This window comes from Lates calcarifer, linkage group LG9 (genome assembly GCF_001640805.2).
Source record: "Lates calcarifer isolate ASB-BC8 linkage group LG9, TLL_Latcal_v3, whole genome shotgun sequence".
NCBI classification, from domain to species: domain Eukaryota; kingdom Metazoa; phylum Chordata; class Actinopteri; family Centropomidae; genus Lates; species Lates calcarifer.
In genome coordinates this window covers 16915120-16936216 of record NC_066841.1, presented here as the reverse complement: position 1 = coordinate 16936216, position 21097 = coordinate 16915120, and the positions used below count along the sequence as shown (strand labels likewise).

Genomic DNA, 21097 nt, shown 5'->3' with positions numbered 1-21097 from the left:
AGTTTTAAAGTGGATCTATGACAAGCTGACTGCAACTCAACAGCGTCAACAATCCACTTAAAAATTGCTTCTTTTAAAAACTACTAAAACAAAACTAGCTCCACCTCAACCAGGAACAACAGTAAAATGTTCATTATGCATGTGTGCATCAATATTATAATCTAAAAATCTAATAATGTTAATAATGTAAGTGGACTTTTCTTTTCTTATGATGTGGGACTGTGAATGCAGAACTTTTACTTGTATTTTTACATTAATTTCACTTCACTACTTGAGTAAATACTTCTTCCACCACTGATTATTTTTGAAGGATTTCTAAAAGCCTACATCTTAGCAGAATGATATAGGTTAGCGCTCACATATTGCCATGCTGGTTCCCTCTGTTGCCTGTTTGAAAACGAGGAATGGAGGGTGATAACAGTGCACACGAACACACACCGCCTCTCTTGTGAATTCCCTTCCTTAATTAGAAGGCTGAAGTTAATTGATTGTTTTGGCTTCCCGTTCACGTCAAGAGAGAATAATGTTTTCTGTTTAACAGACTTCACCCGAGCTGTGCTACTTTAAAGTGAAGCGAGTTTACTCCATCAACCCACCTAAACCACTGGGCCCTCCCCCACCTCCCCCCTTTCCTTACCCAACCTCAAACCACACCCGAGTGAAAATCCATATAACAGCAGAAATTGCAGGGCAAATGCCTTTGAGCCACGCTGATTAAAAGACCCTACAGCCCCATTTCAAAGAGAACGTAAACAATGTTATGAGCACGCTGCCTGCAGTGACTCACCCCAAACTGTTATTACATCTACCTTATGAAGCTGTGCAGCGTTTCATCTCTCTGCGGTTTTCAGCAATGAGATAAGCCTACAGATCGCTGAGGTAAGCTAAGTGGCCTTAAAAGCATCTTTAAGCGGTTAATAAGTATGTACTAATGACCCCCAAACATCTTATCAACATGAAAAAGACTGATAAAGCTGTAGCATATCCAAAGGGTGAAGTGGTGTTTTGATTCACAGGCTCATAAATCTGCAGCTGTCAGAAAAAATGAGAGTAGGTTTTCAGGACAGTTGCAGCATGCAGGTATTGAGCCAGCTGTTTAACAAAACACATCAGTCCTCTTATCTCCGGTCTTTCCCAGGCACAACCTCATCTCCCAGCAAACCCACCCTCTCTAAAATCATTAATCTTTCTGTTAATGGGCTCCTGTTTTCTCTGCTCAGGTCTAAATTGCTTTTGTCCCACGAACAGTCTCCAGCTTTGAAACAGCATGACAAGTCTGGGATCCAGCAGAGGAGGATTAAGAAGGTTCCAGATGTTTCTTGCCAGAGATAAGGTGTTTCAGCTCTGACTCTGATAAGCAGGAGAATGGTGGGACCAGCTCCTGTCTGCTTTCTTCAGTCTGGTTCCTTCATTTTGTGCCACATCTCATCACAAACTGATTGAATAAACATTTGAGTTTTGTTATGCATCATCTACATTTGACATTTTGGGTTATATACACTTGCCTTTGAGAAAAACAAAGACATTTGTGAAATGTAATTTCTTCCTTGATTATGCTGTCAGTCAGTGTTTTGCATAATAAGTGCAACATTTATATGGATTTGCAGCTCAAAAGTTGAGGTGGTTGGTGTGTGAAAATTTGAATTTGTCCATCACATTGGTTTACATCCAAATATCTGCTAAACCAATGACTTTCTCATCAGCTGCTGTGTCTTCAGTGCTAATTAGCAAATATTAGCATGCTAACTCTGTAAATCCTGAACACAGTTAACATTACAATGGTTTGGCATCAGTATGTTAGCATTGTCACTGTATGCATAATAGCATGCCAACCTTGACATTTAATTCAGAGCACTGCTATCCCTTATAAGTATAGCCTAACAGAGCAGCTAGCATGGCAACTTAGAATTAAACCAAGACCTTGATCTTTCCCAGACTTTAAACAAGAGCTGTGAATGCCTAAAGATAACCAGAAAAGAGTTAATCATGCTCTACTTGTTAATATTGTAGAAAATTTTACATTCCTTATCAGCTTTTTGCCACTATCAATCCTCTCGCCTAACTGTCAGCATGAAAACGAAGATGTGTATTTCACAAAAATGTCAAACTATCCCTTTAAGTCTAAGTTTGTTGCCTTTAAAAGTCAGTGGAGTTTTTCCAAAAGCAGTCGACAAGGAAGTAGTCAAGGTCAGTCACGTATTTGTTGCTCCCCAGTGTTTCATTAATTACAGCACTTTTCTAAATGTCCTCATCTGATGGAAAATCACTTCAGGTGATGTACAAGCAGTAAATTAGCTTGTGGCCGCAAAGCAACCCAATCAGCAGGGTATCTATCCTGGGATAGCTACAAATTTTAAAGATGGGGTCAGCAGGATTATTCAAGGAAGAGGCTAAAGTAATGACACAAGTGGGAGACAAAGCACAGGCAAAGAAAATGAAAGGAGAAAGAAGAGAGGAGCCATTGTGCATCTGAGCAGGCCTCCTTAGACTTAATTACCTCTCATTCATTTTCATTCAGCCTTCTCATGATAATGCAAGGAGAAGGGGGCATGCTGTGGAGGATAAACAGAGGGCTAATGAAGATGTGTTAGTCATGGGGGGAAAAAAGAACAAAAAAAAAACAAATTAAAAAGATTAAGAGATACAACATAAATTTGAGCTACTGGAGACAGACATCTGTAAGAATTCCACTTTCCAAACCCAGTAAACATCTCTGCAGTCAGACATCTTGCTGCAGGTTAAAAGGAGCTCTGATAAGGGGGCGGGGGTTGAAAATCTTATGTGATCTGAGCCTTGCGTGGCCCTTTCTGTAGCAATCCAGCAGATGCTTTTTTTTCCTCAGTATGTTATCTCTAGAGTCTGCCTCCTGGTCCAGATAAGCAGGGTCAGCTGTAGGGCTTTTGAAAGGACAACAAACTTTCTCTAAGTACACATAACAACAACAGCTGTAAAACACCTAAACATTTCCTTTACATATGAATACATAAAAATTGTGACTACATATTAAATACAGAAACTGTAGTATGACATTTATAAAGATAAGCTGGTATGGCAAGTGTGCTCTAGTTAGGAGGTAGTTCTGAAAACTGACAGGAAATTTAGGCTCTGAAATTTGAAGTTAACTTTGTCAAGATCTTTGCTTTAAATTCCATCTTGGGACATCTGACGGCGACACACTGGCCCCTGACACAGTCCCCTTGCCTGAGGCAGACTGGTCTTCAGCTGCCTGCCTGAATGCTGATGTAACTCAGAGGTCAGAGCGAGCACAACCCAGTGGACGACTCTCTCATTTTGAAAACATCCCTGACATGATCACAGTATCTGTTTGTGTGTGTGCCTGTCTGGAATGGTTTAACGCAGCCCCACCCTGCATGGTATTGTTGTCTCATCCACTGTATTGCAGATTTTCATCTCAAAATCTCAAATAATTTTCTTCCTACAATGTCCCTAGTACTGTGTTTTAGTAGAAAAAGCCTTATATAGCTTATTCCTCTGTGCCATCCAGCTCCATTGTTGTCCATAGACTATTAAAAACACATCTACAAGCCACATTGTTGCTCTGGATGACCTTAAGTAACACACACACTGAAGTTTACTTTGACTGAATCTCAGATACATCATCCTGCTGCTGGAAATACTCAGTATAGTTTATCAAATGTGTATTAATCCACAACTGAAAATAGTCCCAATTGAATGCACTATTTACTCTTGTTTGAAAAATGTTTGCTAAAAATGACAGTGCCCCGCTGTTTACTGTTACTTTTTAAAAAATGAAACTGCATATTTGTAATGTGTACTGAGAGATTTATATCCTCACTGGGAACCAGTCGGCTTGGAGCTGACTACCACAAACAGGGAAGGGAAGTCATAAAGTATTGACTTATGTGACTAATGCATTGCTGGCTTTTGTCTTTCCATGGGATTTGTTGAGAGTATGAATAACATAGGATGAGACCACACCTATACTCCCAGATTTGCTCTGGGAGAAAAAAATCTATTCTTCCAAATGAATATGATAAACAATTGTGATTAGACGTCTGTTGATCCCGGCATGTTGGTGTAATGCCGGGGTATGTGTAACTAATATGCAGTTAATTTTATTTGAAAATGTCTCTCTGTATACGTGTGTGTGTGTGTGTGCATGCATGCGCCTGCATGACTGGCTAGCTGGCTAATGCCTGCGTTGCCAGGCGACAATGACATGTAGGTACATTGTTTTTATCACACTCGGCCACACATACAGACTGCCCACACAAAATAAATACTAGACTTTGGTCTGATCAGCCAAGCTCTGCATAAGCTAACAGCACCCAAAGGATTCACAGTGTTGAAGGGTTGATCCATCAGCGGTATGTTCTGGGAGGGGGTGGGGTGGTTGCAGGGGTGTGGGTGGCAGGGGGATAAGACCTACTTCCTGGCGGACAGGAAATTCAACTTCCTGTCTTGATTAATGGGGGGACTGTTGGATCACACAGGGGCACTGAGGGGCCTCCCACACACAGAGCTCCCACATTTCACCTTAAATGTCAACTTCCTTTTTTTATTTCCTGGTTTTCAGTCATATGGAGTGCTTGAGAAAAATCATCTTGTGACTAAGTTATCTTGAAATAGTGTAGATAAGATTGTTTCAACATCTCAGCACATATTGTGACAGACAGAAGAATGCTTGTTTATTTCTCAGGCTCCCACCTCCTACCCCCTGGCGTATGGCTGTATTTTGTTTGTGAATGCATGAGGGTCAGGATCCGGTAAAACTGGTGTTTCTCAACCTCATGTCACCGGTCAGGAGTTGTGTCAGGGCGAAGAATGTAAACAGTGAACAAAGCTGGACTCTTCAGACCCAGAGGAATGCAACGAGTGGCAGTGTGCTCTGCAGTCACTCACTAATGGGATGTTAGAGTTGTTACAAACCAGGGAACGTCAGAAACACTTGGGGGGGGGGGGGCTCCACCACTGGCACATTTCACTGATGAAAAGTGTGAAAGGGGGCGTAGGAAGTGAGAGGGGAGGCAGGCCAAGCAGGGAGGGAAGGAGGAGAATGGAGAGAGGGTGCTTTTTAAGATTTCATGTTCTCCTCCAGCCCCCACAGTTTGCAGATAAAGGTTGCCGTTGCCAAGGTGACTTGACAGAGAAAAGGAAAGTATCTGGCTGTGTTTTGCCTGTTCTTGTGCAGAAAGCTTAGAAGCCAGAGGCATAGATAAGATGATTTCAGTCCCTCCTCCACAGAACAAAAGCTGTACGCATGATATATTGCCTTAAATACCTCAGGACACTTTGGCTGCTGCATTCACTCCAAAGCTGCCTAAATATGTGGAACATGCAGCAATGAGAAAGCACCCGATGCTGCGCTGAAAACTGCTTTTCCCCTCTAAATCTGCACCACTCCATGCATGTAGACACACAAATGATCTCCATATTGAAGACAAAGAGGCAGTGCAATACAGTCAAGAGGAAAAAACTCTTATGTTTATTAGCCATGAATTTCACATTGTGAAAAAAATCACATGTACAAAATAATGTCATAAAAATAGAAATAAACTCTTACATGACAAAAAAGCAGAAGAAAAGAAACTGATGCACACTGACAGTGTTTTCTGTCTAATTTACATCATTATGTGAAGTAGGATACTGTGTTCCAGTCTGAGCCAGCTGGATTTCCAGATAAAACAGAGAATAAGACGAGGGCAAGAGTAGAAATGGGAAATGCCACTCAGCAATTAGGAGCAAATTGAAGGGGCATTCATTACTCGCTGTTGCCAGGGAAACTTGTGTTCTATGGGAAAGAAATGCTCCCGTCTGATTGGTGGGGCCAGAGGCTCTGTGTTCAATGGCTGGAGGAGGTCAACATTATGGAGCCACAAGGGTCTCCACAGAAGTCCTGAAAATTCCAATAAAAGGATGAACTTCTGGGTGGCTTAAGGAGCTGAGCAGGAGTTTACCGGGCTGTTTACCAATTGATCTCCACAGATTTGGTTTGATTCATGAATCCACGAGGAAAGACATCTGAAGAAATTATATACACATTGCACTGAAACATTACCTCTTACATTGAAATTCAATGAGTCCATTAATATTCAATTGTAAAACGTCAATGTTCAGGTTACTTAGAGAAACATACAGACAAAAACACTGATTAGATTTACCAAGAATTTCATATGCAAGTGTTTAGGACATTCTCGCTTTTTGGTCTTTAAGAACTTGCAGTGTTTTTCTCTTTTTTCCTTTTTTTTACATCTCTCATTAACACTATAATGAAAAAGCACTGCGGTGTCTGCCCTTATCGATGCACAGCTTACTGGATTCAACTCTCTCTCAACTTAATGGTGAAGAAGACTGTGGATTAACACTCCAATGAGCCATGTTAGCACATGTGACGGTCCTCCAGCTGTCTCAAGGACAGCTGCGCAGGCCATCGCATTCTTAAACATGTCAGGGTTACTCTGTGATGTCCCTGGTAGTTGCTGGGTCACATGCTGCACTGTTCCAGCAGGCTTATCTGTTTTCTGATTCGTATCTTCTTGTTTTGTTGGTACGGGCCCTGACGGGCCAATTTAAGGCAGGTTTGGATCCAGGTTAGAGCTTTAAGAGAATCTATCAGAAGTAAAATGACTATTTCTTTCTTTCAACCATCCATTCAGTCTTCTTATTTGGGCAGTGACCCTGTGGCCTAAACTGCTTTACGTCATTGGAGCCATTCTTCCTCTTCCATCCACACTCTGACCTGACTGAAAACCCTGGGAGAGTTGCACTTCCGTCTCTTTTAAAAGAACAAGTTCCTCCTGGGAAAGACTAAACTGTGCAAAATGCAGCCCAACTGAGATCAAATAAAACACCACACCTGGCCATGCATGACATAACCCAAACATACATTCACATACAAATGCAGGCAGAGAAGAAATAAATAGGATTAAACATATTAACATAACAGAGTAATCATTGTCATATAAATTAAGACTACATTGCAGCAAGTTTAAAAAGAAACTGATTAATTCTCAGTTTAGGTTAAGGTGACAAGATTTCTGCGACCACAGAGAAGAGTTCATGCCAGTTTTACTGAATCACTATGAGTGGACATGCTCTAAAAAGGCTTCATCTATGACTCAGCAAGCAAGCCACTGCTTTTATCAGAATAACAGAAGCACAGCCGGTCTTTTACAGCATTAAGTGTACAGTTGAATGTGACAGTGTCCATTCTGAAGCTCTGAATCCAAACACTGAATACTGCCCCTGTGTACAGTGGGTTTGTTAACCGGCACTCACCGGGCATTAATGCGTAGCTGCAAAACAGCAAACATGTAAGGTCGTGACCTTGAGGCACCTCAACCCCCACCCCCACCACCCTGGCCACGCACAAATTCCCTTCATCCTCCTCAGCCTCAGCTGGTGTTGGTCATCAACACCTCGTGGCTTGCAGTGACAGCAAACTGCCAAAGCTTTCATAAGAGGAACACTCAAAGTTTGTCTCTGTGTCTGAGCTGTTCGAAGCACGCCTTTGAAATAAAAAAAATAATAATAAGATACATGGGTCAAACAAAAGAGCTTATTAGAGGATAGAAGGGGGAGATCTGCTCCTTCATTGTGCTTATTATAAATCAGCTGTATTCAGTCAAACTGAGTGGCTTTCTGTTCTTTAGCACACCAATCATTGCATTCTCCCTCCTTCAATCTAAATACAACATTCATCATGCTATACATTGCAGTCTCCATGAAGAGAGTATTTTTTTCTTCTTTTTTATCATAGAGAAAAACATCAATACAGATCCTCACAGGCCAGTCATGACTAAATGGGAAAATGCAGGTTGTGTAATATGTTTGCAGTCCTCATATGGCAGCATGGGAGCTTGATATGCTAGATGTAGGCATGGTTGCAGTTTGTGCCTATAACAAGCAGCAGTTTGTTTGGTTTATTTGCATGAATTACTGCACTGTGTGTCTCAGCTTCCTTCTCAGAAACAAGAGATGACATCATTCCGGTAAAGTGTCCAGCTTGTTCGTGTCTTGTGTCTGCATCTCTGCAACATCAAAATGAATGTGGGTGTCTGTACATCACTGCTCATTGTCTCTTTTAGAGGAAGAGAATGTGTTTCTTCACAGTTGGAGTCCAGTAGATGATGCAAAACAGCGAAATCTGACAAAGAGAGAAAAAAAAAAAAAAGACGCGTTAAACAGGTTTATACGACGTACATAGATGCTTGAAAGTCAGCAACACTCAACAGGGTACAGGTCACTTTTTAATTACTCCAAGTACAATAGACGCCTGATAATAGCAAGTATCATGAAAAATATGGATAAAATCAAATCAACACGTGTACAATTTAATACAATCCAATGAAATAGCTGTCGATTCAACTGTTTTGAAGCTCCTATTTGTCATTATGTTGCATTGGACTGCATTTATTCACTTCCTATGTGATATAATACAACACTAACACAAACCTCAGTAATCACCATAGAAATGAAACAGCATCTCCATGACACAGTCTGAACAAGAATTTAAGACCACAAGCTTCACAAAATTGTGTTTTTATTACGATATTACATTACATTTTACAGGTATTGCTCTTGTGCCCACTCTGTAGGCTGTCTCTTGCTAGACTGAATCCGCCTACTCTGTTTCCTCAGTACAGTCTGGCCTTCGTCCAGCGTCTTATCTCCCCTCAGCCTACTACACTTTTCACATCTGAGCGCGTTTTACTCTCAGAATTTCACTCTGACCTTTCCATTTTTAAAGCTTTTACTTAATATGTACTTATCTGTACACCACGGATGGTCACAGACTTGGCAGCCCTATATGTGTCTAATATGAATGTAATGTCATCAGCTATCTCTGTTTGGAGTTGGGTCTTTCCATTGCTGCTGGTGCAGGGATGAGTGAATAAATAAACCCAAAAGAGCTTTTTCTAGCCACTAGCAAATTGGTGTGAAGAGAAATGTTGATGAGGCTTTGATCCTAAAAATTTAGGTTAAAATTATCATCTCTTGAAAAATGAGTTTAAAAAAATAGAAAAAACTAAATGTTTATTTGAAAGGTTTGACATTTTGGTTAACAGGCTTATTTGTTTTGTTGCTGACAGTTAGCTGAAAAGATTAATACCACTCTCATGTCTGTATGTAACTACGAAGCCAGAGCCACAAGACAGTTAGTTACAAACTTAGCACAAAGACTGGAAACAACTAGCCTGCCTCTATCTGAAAGCAAAGATCCCAAAGATTTAAACTGTACAAACAATGTAAAATGATTTTACAGGGTGTTATGTCACAGACATTTTTCTTGGCCAGGAACAGTAACTTCCTGGAGTCTAAACTAGGCTAACCAGCTGCTGCCTGTACTATCATATTCACTTTACAGACATTAGAGTAGTATCAATACTCTTCTCCATGTATTCCTTTAACACTGTGCACACGCCATACACCATTCAGTCTTTTAACTGGAAACCATTTAAACTGTCATTGGGATTGGAAACCAGATGAACCTGATCAGGTTACTTAAGCTCAATGCCTGACTCATTTGTAGTGGCGCTATATTCATTCATTTAGGTTTTATCCTTGGATTATCTGGAAAATGTCAGGCAGTATATAGTATCACTATGGTGTTATGAGCCAAGATACCGTATCAGGATTTTAGTTACAAGTGTACAAGTGTTACAGAGTTTAATAGTTGCCTTTTCTTTGCCTTAGAAGTTGCATTTGAGTTTAATTCATCAGAGTATTCTAGCTATGTGAAGTGACCAAATGCCTATATTTGTCTGGTCATCAGATTCACATTTCTTGTGATAGTTTCTTAGAATTCTTTAGGTGTAAAATATCTTCTAAATATCACCAACAGTCTCCCTGAAAATATGGCTGTATTATCAACATCAGTAAAGTCAGCCAAAAAATGTTGTGTTATCTGGTTTTGTCAGCACCACTTGCCCCTACTAAAAGCTTTCCAAGAAAAAAGAAATGTAAAAAGGAGGAATTTTACAAGTTAGCATTGTTCCCCTGAGAAAAAACTGAGAAAGAACTTCCTTTTTTCTCTCACAGCTACCATCTCCTTCTGTGAGGTCTAACATACTTCCTTTCCTTTCATTCCTAAACAGTCAGCCTTCTTTTCCATTCCTCCACATTTTGTCTTTTCACTGCGTTCAGTGAGTAGACTGTCAGTTGCCATGACAGGCAGGAGCACAAAAAACAAATTCTGTATTAAATTAGTGGCAGGATTATATCCTTCACTGAGCACTGTGTTGCACTGGCTTAGAGATAGTTCAGACCTTCAGTCTAGTCTCTCCCTTTCAGAGATGAGTCAGTGGAAAGAAAGGGAATAATAAGTCTTCAAAAATATTTCACTCCTGTAAAGAGGTGGAACATCATAGTATTGGAGCCATGAAGCTGCTCTGAGCTGCTTCCTGGCATTATCAACCGGGAGCCTGTGTCGCGCTGGACAGCTGGGGAGTCACTCTACTTCTCTACTTCGCTTTCTCAGGAGCTGAGAGCCACCAACCGTTTCAACAAATGCAGCTAAACGGACAGGACTGCCTGCATGGATATGTGTGGGGAAGTCGGTGTGATGTGATGTGATTGGGACCCCGCAGCCTGCAGCACACAGAAAGATCAGGTTTGCCAGCTGACTACACATGCTCCACATACGTCTGTCCTGTTTATCATCAGAGCAGGGGAGCAGGGTTAGAATGAGGCCAAGAAGACATAGATGGAGCCAGAGGAGACTGTCGAGCTCAACAGTAAATTTTTAGAGCGAGGCTGTGACCATCAAGGATGATATGAGGGGAACTCCTCACTTCCCCTGCTGCCACTTCTCTCAGTCGCCCCTACTTGTAAACTGATGATGAATGGTTTCCGACACCGCGTGAGTCGCTGGCCGCCTCCCTCTCGCCCAGCGTAAAGACCATAACCTCAACAAAGGAAGGTGACTGAGAGTGGATTAGCCTCGCCAGGGTGTTGTAGCCTGCTGGTGTGTGGCTTGTCTAATTGGCAGTCCCCCTTTTCCCTCTTAGAGAGATTTCCCCCATAGGAGCAATAAAAGTATCCCATTCTCTTTCAATTACCCTCTCTGTCCTTCGGCCCATCCCCACAGCCACATAACTCACTTAACCAACGCACACAAGCCCTATCAATCCCCCTCCCACCAGTCCACCCTCCCTCCTTTAGATCTGCCTCCTTTTTTCAGCTGAGAAGACTCTACCTATCCTGTCAGCATTTCTCTTATTCTTAAAACCTGGCACCTTCATTAACCACAAGTCAGAGATTCAGGTGTATCCTCAAGCAGCTAGCCTCAAACAGAGATGAAGAGCAAGTCTGATAATCTGACTTCTTTCTAGCTCCACATACCAAGGTTTTTTTTCATTTTCAGACTCTTCAGTCCCAACTAAAGGGCCTTTTCACATACGCAGTAGTACTTACCAAGACTTATAAACAAGCAGACAAAGAGACATTAGAGATCAGACTTACCTCATGAAAACGATGTAGGTAGAGGGTTTGACGCTCAAGCGGGCAGATGTTTCCAGGTGCTGACGAAAGCAGTGGGAATGAGCGAGTATGGCACAGTAGTGATGCTGTTCCAAGCATCCAATGTGGGGTCATAGCAGTCAAGAGTTTTACACCGCTGTGTGCCAAAGTACCCGCCCACCACATACAGTTTATTCCCTGATGCTACAGCCTGGCAGCTCATGCGCTTGGCTGTCACATCGCCCACTTTAGTCCATTGGTAGCTCTCGCTGCTAAACTTGTAAGCCGAGCATGCTGAGAACTCTGTATCCCCGCCCATGACAAAGATCTGGTTTCCCAGCACGGCAGCGGCTGTGTAGCGCCATGGTTGCGGGCAGGATGCTGGCACAGTCCATCGATTCTCCTGTGGATCGTAGCACTGCACCTTGGGCAGCTTGTCATGGGTGACGCTGGTTCCTCCAAAGGCGAACAGCTTGAGCTTGACGCTGACCACTGCTGCAGTTGCTCACACCTTCTCTCAAAGGAGCCACCATGGTCCACTTGTTTGCCACTGGGTCAAACTGCTCCACCTGTTTGAGTGACACTGATGGAGAAGCCGGGAGGCAGCCAGTTGCTGGCGGTGTGACCTCCTACCACGTAGAGGCAGTGTTTCAGCTCCGCGGAGCCGTGGCCAAACCTGGCGATGAGCATTGGAGCTGCTTTGGACCATTCTTCATGGACGGTGTCATAAACCCATACATCTTTAGACACACCATTCTCTGAGCCTCTCCCACCAGTGATGTAAACCTTACAGCCGATGGCACAGGCGCTGAACTCCTTCCTGGGGCTTGGTATGTCAGCCTTAGGGATGATCTCTTTGGCTTTCTGGTCCACCAGGTATAACTTGTCACACATGAAAGTCTGCCCCCCCAGAAGAAAAAGGGCATGGCTAGTTTTTCGTGGTCGAGCACACGGGCTGTTAACGACACCATCATTCTGCAGGATTTTCAGTTTACAGCGGATAGCTTCATCCACCAGTTCCTTGCTCTTGGCCTGGGCGTTGATCAACTCTTCTGTTGAGACATTCTCCATCAGAAAAATGGCGGGCAGCAGGGCAAGGCGGACCGTTCTGAGAAGCTCTGGCAGGTGGCAATGCCTCCTTTCCAGGTCATAGTTGATCCAGTTAAGGGCAGCTTCATAAACCAGTCTCTCATCTTCTGTCTCTAGCTCCTCATGTGACAAAAGCTGCACCACCATATCTTTGGGCAGTTGGAGGAAGTCTTCTGTCTTGCAAATAGCCGGGAAGTTGCTGAGGCACATGCCCCAGGAGAGCTCTGACAGCTTGGTACACTGGTGGGCGTCAGACAGCAGCAGCATGCCAAGACAGTTAGATGGATGAAGGTTTCTCTCTAGGAATTCAGCGCAGGCATCACGGATGTCCTGAAACTCCAGCATGTCCCCTGCCTCCAATAGTGACTCTGCATTTTCCTCGTTGATGACCACGCGTGACGAGTATGCATAATCCAGCAGGAGCTCTAAAACCTCCGGGTGGATGGAGTCATGGAAGTCAACCTCGCTGGCCTGGCTCTCCCTCAACCCGCCGCTGAACATGGCCTCAAAGTAGCGGCTGCAGGCGGCCAGCACAGCGCGGTGGCAGGGGAAGGAGCGGCTGCCGGCATGAAGCAAGACATCCGTGAAAAGCCGTTGCTGCCGCAGTGAGTTCAGGTGCATGAGGACGCTGTCAGCGTAGGAGGACTTGTGGAACAGGTAGATGTTCATAGAGCCAGTGCTGGCTCTCGATTTTCGGTTCTCATGGACGCACACGGACATTTTCATTGAATCCTGAAAGAGAAAAGAAAATCTGTTTATTATATCTGCTATCTGAAGAACACTTAAAAGTCCTCTGAGAGTTTAGCATTATAATAATGAGTTTCCTGTGAAGAGGAGGGAAGCTTTCAGTAATGACATAGGACTTTGTTGCTGTCAAGAGACAGCTTAAGGAAAGAAATTAAATCATTAGTGTCATCAGAATTTATTTTCTATTATTAAACCTCCATCCAAATTCACCAAAGATTTCCTCTCCTCTTAGACTATCGATCTGTCCCTGTTTCAAATATTGTTTCTGCCACTGATAAACCTCATTCTTTTTCATGTCCATGCCAAGTTATGTGGCACAAACATATTCATAAGTATCACGCACTGTATTCCATAATTTTTTTTACCCTTGTCCACTAATTTGAAAGTTAGATGCAAAATACACAAAATACACCAGACATTTGCTTGTATGCAAAAGTGGTTTGTGAATTAGGCTGACTTATTTTGTTCATCAGAAAGAGTAGACTGTCTCTCAATTACTCAGGAAAAAGCAGACTGCCGTAGTTTTTGTTTTCTATCAAGCAGTTAAGTGGGCCTAATGTGCCCTATTAAACTGCATCCTCAGCAGCAACTACTGCACATTCACACACTGTGATGTCAGTGCTGAGATATTACAATGTTCAGCCCTAATATCCATCTTATGATTAATGACTGTATTTTTGAAAAAGTATTGCAGTCCTTCATAAGAGATAGAAAGACATTTAGCAAGAGATTCAGTGATGACAAGTATTAGCAGCATATGTCTGGAAGATATGAAGGTCAAGTAGATAACAATTGTCTTCTCTTCACAGAGCAGGATGATTTTCACTTTCAACTCTGATCAGCACTAATCCCCCTCTTGTAGGGATGCCATGATTTATAAGTTAGAAAAGATGGAAGAAAGAGATGGCACGACTCTTTTTAGCCTCTGAGAAATACACAGAATTTGCTCCACTCCCCTTCCCGGAAAGTCACAGCTCCCATCCTCACTGTCCTTGCCCTGTCCTCGCTCCAAGCTCACTTTCATTCCACCCAATTTCAAGACATGTCAAGTGCCTCCAGCACTCTATTTCCAGAGGTACTGAGTCCCTGTCTGACCTAGTAAATCCACAGCTGACAGATTCCTCGACCAGACATTTTAAGTTCCCTATCTGCTCCAGGGTGTGTAGGTCTCTGCGAATAATTTGAGGAGTGACAGAAGATTGCTTAATCTTAACAGTAAACCTTAACACCAATTACACTCAGCTCAAAATCTTATTTTCACATTAGGCTTGAGGTGGGTGTAGCTTGTTTGTAGTTTCCTCTAATTCCACTGGGTGCAGTAGATTACAATGATGACAAATTCTCAAGGCAAAGTTGTTTTCAGAGTAGGGAAAACATAGCCAGCATGTCACAAATTCAGTGAAATAACCAACTTTGCAGTTTTGAGTGAAGCTGTAGTGCAACACAGACATTGTGTATTTTTCAGTTTTTCTATTTTGGAATAACCATGAGTGTTTTGACACTCTTTTTCCACCCTAAAAACTTGTCACAATTATAATCCATTGTAAGTGACAGAGGTCAAGCTGACCAGAGCAGCCATTGTTTCTCTGTCAGTGAGAAAATGTTTTACAGACCTCACAGTTTTGATACTCAAAGGATAGATTTTCACTTCAAGACTCAGAGAGTTCAAAAGTTTCCAGGTGTCGTAAATAATTCCTCTACAACCCAGCTGCAGAGAGGACAGGACACTTTCCATTTTCCTCAAGTTGCATCATCTGCTCCAAAATCCTCAGAATGCTGTCTCATGAATAGACAATCAGGCCTGAACCCTGCAGGTGCAAATTAAAGTCCAACAGAGGTTTCTGGTGAGCAGTGTCACTCACGCCTTTAGCTTCAGCTGAACTGTATTGTTCCTAGTCGTAAATTCCAGCACTGTGATTAAATTCCACTTAAACTGACTCCCCAAACCAGCTGCTCAGTGTTTTTGCATTTGAAAAAAACAGAAATCCAGGTTGGCTGTTGCAGTGGCACTGCCAGTGGGGAAAACACAAACCTGCAGCATGTGTTAGCACAATGCATCTAAGCAACTTGCACAGCATAGCTGTCAAACCTGGAGCCAAAAGTGTGAGACTGATCAGGGCTAGGTGAGAAAGACCGCAGGAATGTGAGATAACCCATTGTAATTTTATGTGAACTACAAAGATAAGAAAGCACTCGTGTTACTGCTTCATAACAGGTCTGTTTCCATTTGCTCTCAAGTGGTATGTGCTTGTGAGCCAACATAATGGCTCAAAGGAATAGTTTGACTTTTTTAGAAATGTATTTATTCACTTTCTTGCCCTGACTTAGATGAGAAGATTGATACTACGCTACATATGAAGCCAGCCGATTAGCTTATCTCCTGACTAAGAAAGCTACTGTATATGTAGTTTTCCATGTCAAACAGTTATATTTCACAATTATAATAAGAGGAAGAATATTATTCATCACATGATGATGAAATGCAAAACCAACTGTGACTTTGGTTCAACGGGATTTATTACATTCCAGTACTGACAAAACTGGCAACCTGTCATCCTCTGGCTTCTGGCTCAGCTTTAATGAGACTATCCTCGCCTGCTCTCTCACCTGCATGTCACCTCCCACACACACACACACACACACACACAGTACTGATAATGCAGCTCATGTCTTCTAATTGGAAGGTGTAAGTGTCTTGTTTTGAATAAGTGGTCCTAATAAATTGGGTACTAAATTTGAGAGGATTTGCATATGCTAATCATTAGCTTGTTAATAAATAGAACCTTCAGTAGTGCAGGTCTGAGGCACAGCAGCTGACAGGCAGATAAACACTTTAATTAGTCAAATAGGAACTCTGTTGAACATGATCGAGAAAAATAATTAGGAACAAATCAACAGTTGGGATTATTTAAAATGATACAGTGTTGTTCTTTTCTCCTCATGGCAGAGAATAAAGGCAATGTAAGGATTAAAAAAACAAAAACTTTCCTAGATCACTAATGGCAGTTTCTAAATATCACTGTTGCTGTCCTTTTACAAAATATGTTGTTTCAGTGCTTCCAAAATATAATCACTTCCTCTCTGAAATGACACACAGTATTATCTCATCTTGATAATGACCAGGCCTGACACGGTCTTGTTCTGAGAAATGCCAATATTTTGATCTGTTGTCCAAATAAGAGCTCGGATCAAGAATTTCAAAACTTCTAAAACTCATACACACTATCTACACACCTATTCAACCATTTAATCTTGTTATAATAATTTGATTTCTTCATTTCCTTAATGATGACAGACATCAGAAATATTACAGTTTGTACATTCCTGTTTTATTCTTCTGCAGCCGTCCCATTCAATTACATACTGGCCTCAAACAAAGACAGGAGGGGATCTGCTTGTATAATCTAAGTTTTGCATTTTATCAAACAATGACTTAAGTTTTCCACAGTTAAATGAGCTCACTCATGCATGCAGCGAGTGCAGGGCAGCTGAAGAAAGAGAAGAGCAGTAAACCAGATACTTCTTCCATTTGCATTTTAAAAGATAAAGCCTGGATTACCAAGCAGGCCCGCAGGTCCTGAAAACCCTTTGTTCATACATTTGTAATTTAAATGGAATTTGTCCTTTGTTACAAATTTGCTTGTCCCCAGTATTTGTCCAGTAAGGATGTTTTATTACTGTATGCCAAACCTATATATTCTAATAAGAGAAAATGATTTCAGAGTGTATGGATTATTGTAAATGTTGTATTTCAGTCTCTCGCTCATTGATCAGAAGCACCATCCGAGACAACAGGCTGTCTGTGAGGTAAAGATGTTTCTTGTAAACTACTGCACATCCCTGTGGACATTATCATAATACATGTAAACACAGGCTATTTGGAAAATACGGTTTCTTCACTTAAATCAGAGTATTACTTTAAACTGGCTGTTCACAGTAAACAGGTTACAGGAAGACTGCATTCATCCTGAGTGCAACAAGTTACTGTGAATCCCTGACGACTGACTGTTTCAAAACTTCATTAACTTACAATAATTGTGGAAATTATATGTTATTGTATTATTTATTTCTGGACTATCCATTTGAAAATTTAGGATAATGCTGCTCTACCTGAAAACAAATAAACAGATCAGCCACATCTGCAGTGCGAAAGGTAATAACTTTGCATTTTTGCTGCCTCACTTGGGTTTGCAGGTTATTTTTGGGCTGGTTTTGATGTGCAACAGTTTCCAAGGAAAAAACATAATCAAATGACACTGAATCTAATTTCATAACTTGTACTTATGAGGAAATACAGTTAGCAGGAAGACTAAAGTCCTCTTGCATGCCTAAGTCAGAAGTTTTTACATACCAGGACTCAACTGATTCCCTGTTGCCCTCATGCTGTGAGAGCCTGACTGTTTAGTTTTTGGCCGTATCACGTTTCTCATTTACTTCTGATGCATTTGCTTTGACTTCAACTGGTGACACTTGTTGTCCAGAGAGTTGTTAGTTTGATACAACCCCATGGAGATTATTTGCATATTCATTGTGAATATAACCTCAGGGAAAATATCAATTAAAAAGGAGGCGAAATTAAAGTCTCTTATTGCAGCATGAAACGCTCATTGATGGAAAAATACTTTGACAATTTTTCAAGTAAAAACTGTGAAAAAGATGTGACATATTCTCTGCCTCTGTTCCTAAGATGTGAGGATTTGTTGCTTTTCTTTATCACTTGTGAACATCTTTAGGTTGCTCAGGCAGAAAAAACAGGCAGATCAAAAAACAAGCAATTTATACTGTGAGCATCAGTCAATTGATTGAAAGAAATAATTGCCAGATTAATCATTAATGAAAATAATGATTAGATCCAGCCCCAAAGCCAACCGCTATAGTATCAATAATGATCAACAGCCAGTGCTCATGTTATTAGAATTTGTCCTTGGTGTCTGATTGATTTCACAGCCTATTTTCTGTTACAGTAACAGAGTCGGTACATTCACACCAGCGTGCCCTGAGAGAAGGAAAAGATGCCAGCAGTGTGAGTGTGTGCGGTTGGCTGGATGTACTGTGAAGAGTTGTCGTCCCAATCCCCTCACAGAAAACAGATCCACAGGCACATAACCGGAAAGCGCGCACTACATGCCTCACTCAGAAAAGAACACGGTTTCAAAGAAGAAGAAAAAAGAAAAGAAAGGAAAAGAAAAAAAGACATGCACATGCAGCCTCTGGACACTATCTGAGGCCTGGCTGGCTGCAGTCTGTTTAAAATCATTGCCAGGTGTTCACAGTCAACCATGGGCTCAGGAAGAGAGATGGGAGGGAGAGACTTCAGAAGTAAACAGCAATCTTATATGGGCCAAGTATATACATCTGCCACTTGGAGGACAAAAAAAAAAAGAAACGAGATGCAAAACAAGAGGGAAGAGCAGCAGATATTGATCAGCATGTATGCATCAATCTTCATCTGAATCAAACTGGATCAGATTTACAGTCACTTAACTGTGTTTAAACCGAATTATCGCCACTGATAAACACCGCTCATCAAATTACAGCACGTTAGGAGAGCGTGTCACACCTGATGTCGCCTTTAATACATGTGAAACATCTCGAGCATGCATGAGAACGCAGGAACAAGACGCCGAAGAGAACACAAAGGAGGAGAGGAGATCTGTAGCACATTTCATAAATATAAAGACAAATAAATCAGTGTGCTTAGAAAATGAGAGCAGTGACATAATCAATGAATGTCAGCAACAATCTTTTGTCCATCAGCCTGTTCTCTGTTCTCTCCCTCTGTTACAACCCGGACTTTTCCATCATCAGGTGATCAGAAAGAGATGCAGCACTTGTTACATTTCTACAACAATATGTCAGTGAGGTATAATAGGCGTAAATGTACCTCTTTGGGTGAAAGCAGGAGTTCAACTGTGCCCGCAGTATCCCTGGAACATGCCACTTCTGACAGAGCCACGATGCTCGCCTTGGGCTCGGGGAGTGTAGTAACTCCTCGGTTATTTCCGAAATGCTGGCGGATACTCGGTCAGGATGACGCCGTTTTCCTCCACTACACTGGCTGATATATGCAAATTCCGGAAGTTATTATTATAAATATATGTTTATATCAGGGCTCCGCACGAAACAGACGGGCTTTGATATCAGAGATGAGCTGAGATGTTCGGAGGCTTCCCTCCAGTGCCGCGGCTCCGCTCCTGTGTGACGGTCCTCCTCCTGCGCTCTCAGTCCTCTCTCACTAGAAATCAATGGGTGTGTTTACTTTGGGAAGGGGGAGGACCGTCACCTCGTGCAGGAAATGAAGTGTGTGCGTGTGTGCGTGTGTGTGTGTGTGTGTGCGTGTGCGCGCGCGCGTGGATTCTTTAGGTTTAAGTTTTAGTATTAAAGATTTTCCCTCAGGTTTAGTCAAATTCAGCTATTCTTCATTGCAGGGCCCTTTGAGGCCACAGGACCACCCTTTGAGAAACCAGCGGAGTGTAGAAAAAGCAAACCCCACTGCACAAATGTGCATTTTAATGAAAGTTTTATTTGAAAATGATTGATTCGAGTTACTTTTCAGCAAAATGTACTCCAATTTTTTCCTTAAGTAAAAGTACTAACTCATGTATTAATGTTAAAATACTGCATAACAAGTCAAAGTCCTTCTTTCAAACTTCTATGTAAATGAAAGTGCAGAGCAATGAGCAACAAAACATACTTAAAGTATCAAAAGTAAAAGTACTCATTGAATTACCCCAGTAAGTGATGAGTTACTACAGTTTAGTCCAGTGGTTCCCAAACTTTAAAGGGTCATGAGATCAGTCTGAGGGGTCATGAGATGATTCATGGGAGAGGAAAGAAGAAATCAACAACAACAAACTGATGATACAAATTTGTTTTACAAATCTGGATTATTTTTTATTTATTTATTTTTTTTTTTTTTGTCAAATGTTGAATATTTTTTGCCTCTTGTAGCTTTGAACTGTTTTAAATGAAACTGTCTGAGAAGTTTCTCCTCAGCATTGTTGATGTGTTAACTTTAATCAGGAAATGGAAATACTCTAATAGAGTACAAGTACCTCTTTTACTTTGAAATAACCATTTTTAGTGATATATTATTACTTTCACTGATCAGGATAATTGTTTTGAACCTGTACGTGAATCTGGAGGAAAGAAAGTTAAGCTAAACATCATCTCACAGCTCATGTGTTCAGATGTCATGTTCATCGTGTGAGTAGTTCAGTGGAGAATGTATGGGTGCCTGCGTACAATACACCTAAAATGTTGCTGTAATAGCTGATGATGTACACTTGTTTGATCTGAAGTCAGTTCTATAAATACACTAACACTCTGTCATATCCAGTTTTATAGTCAGTATATGTTCTATAAGCTATCATACTGACAAAACAAAGCAAATCTAAGAGAAAAGTAAAGGTATTTTTTCTGTTATACTTTTGTGGAGTCACCACCTTAAACTATGGTACATATATTTCAAAACAATACTATATAGGAAATACCATATGGTTTGACTGAGTCACAGCAAACCCACACTGAATGCCACAGACACAATGTAAGGCCTATAGGATTATAAAGACATTGTGGTTTCTGGTCGGGGTAGCTGGGAATGGGAAGTCCAATTTTATCCCTGGACATCTTGTGTGAGTCACATCTGTGGTCCTTGTTGACAGTAGTTCTGGCTGTGACTAAACTCTTCAGCGGACCCTTGAGGCTATAATGTCATTATTTTGTTTGGTTTCATGTGCAGCGTACTTGTGTTGTGGTGATTACACACTCGCAGCTGGTTTGTTTTCCCATCAACTGTTTTTTATGAAGACTGAATTAC

The 21097-nt window shown here is 41.5% G+C and overlaps 1 protein-coding gene across 1 annotated transcript; it reads right to left on the bottom strand.

The window, feature by feature from the left end:
• Positions 1–5439: 5439 nt before the first annotated feature.
• On the bottom strand, positions 5440–19496 carry enc1 (ectodermal-neural cortex 1). Its single transcript, XM_018673602.2, is given in 5 exon segments — positions 5440–8128; positions 11446–11941; positions 11943–12056; positions 12058–13263; positions 19163–19496. Coding segments are annotated over 3 exon segments (1776 nt in total). The 5' UTR covers positions 13258–13263; positions 19163–19496; the 3' UTR covers positions 5440–8128; positions 11446–11479.
• Positions 19497–21097: the final 1601 nt, after the last annotated feature.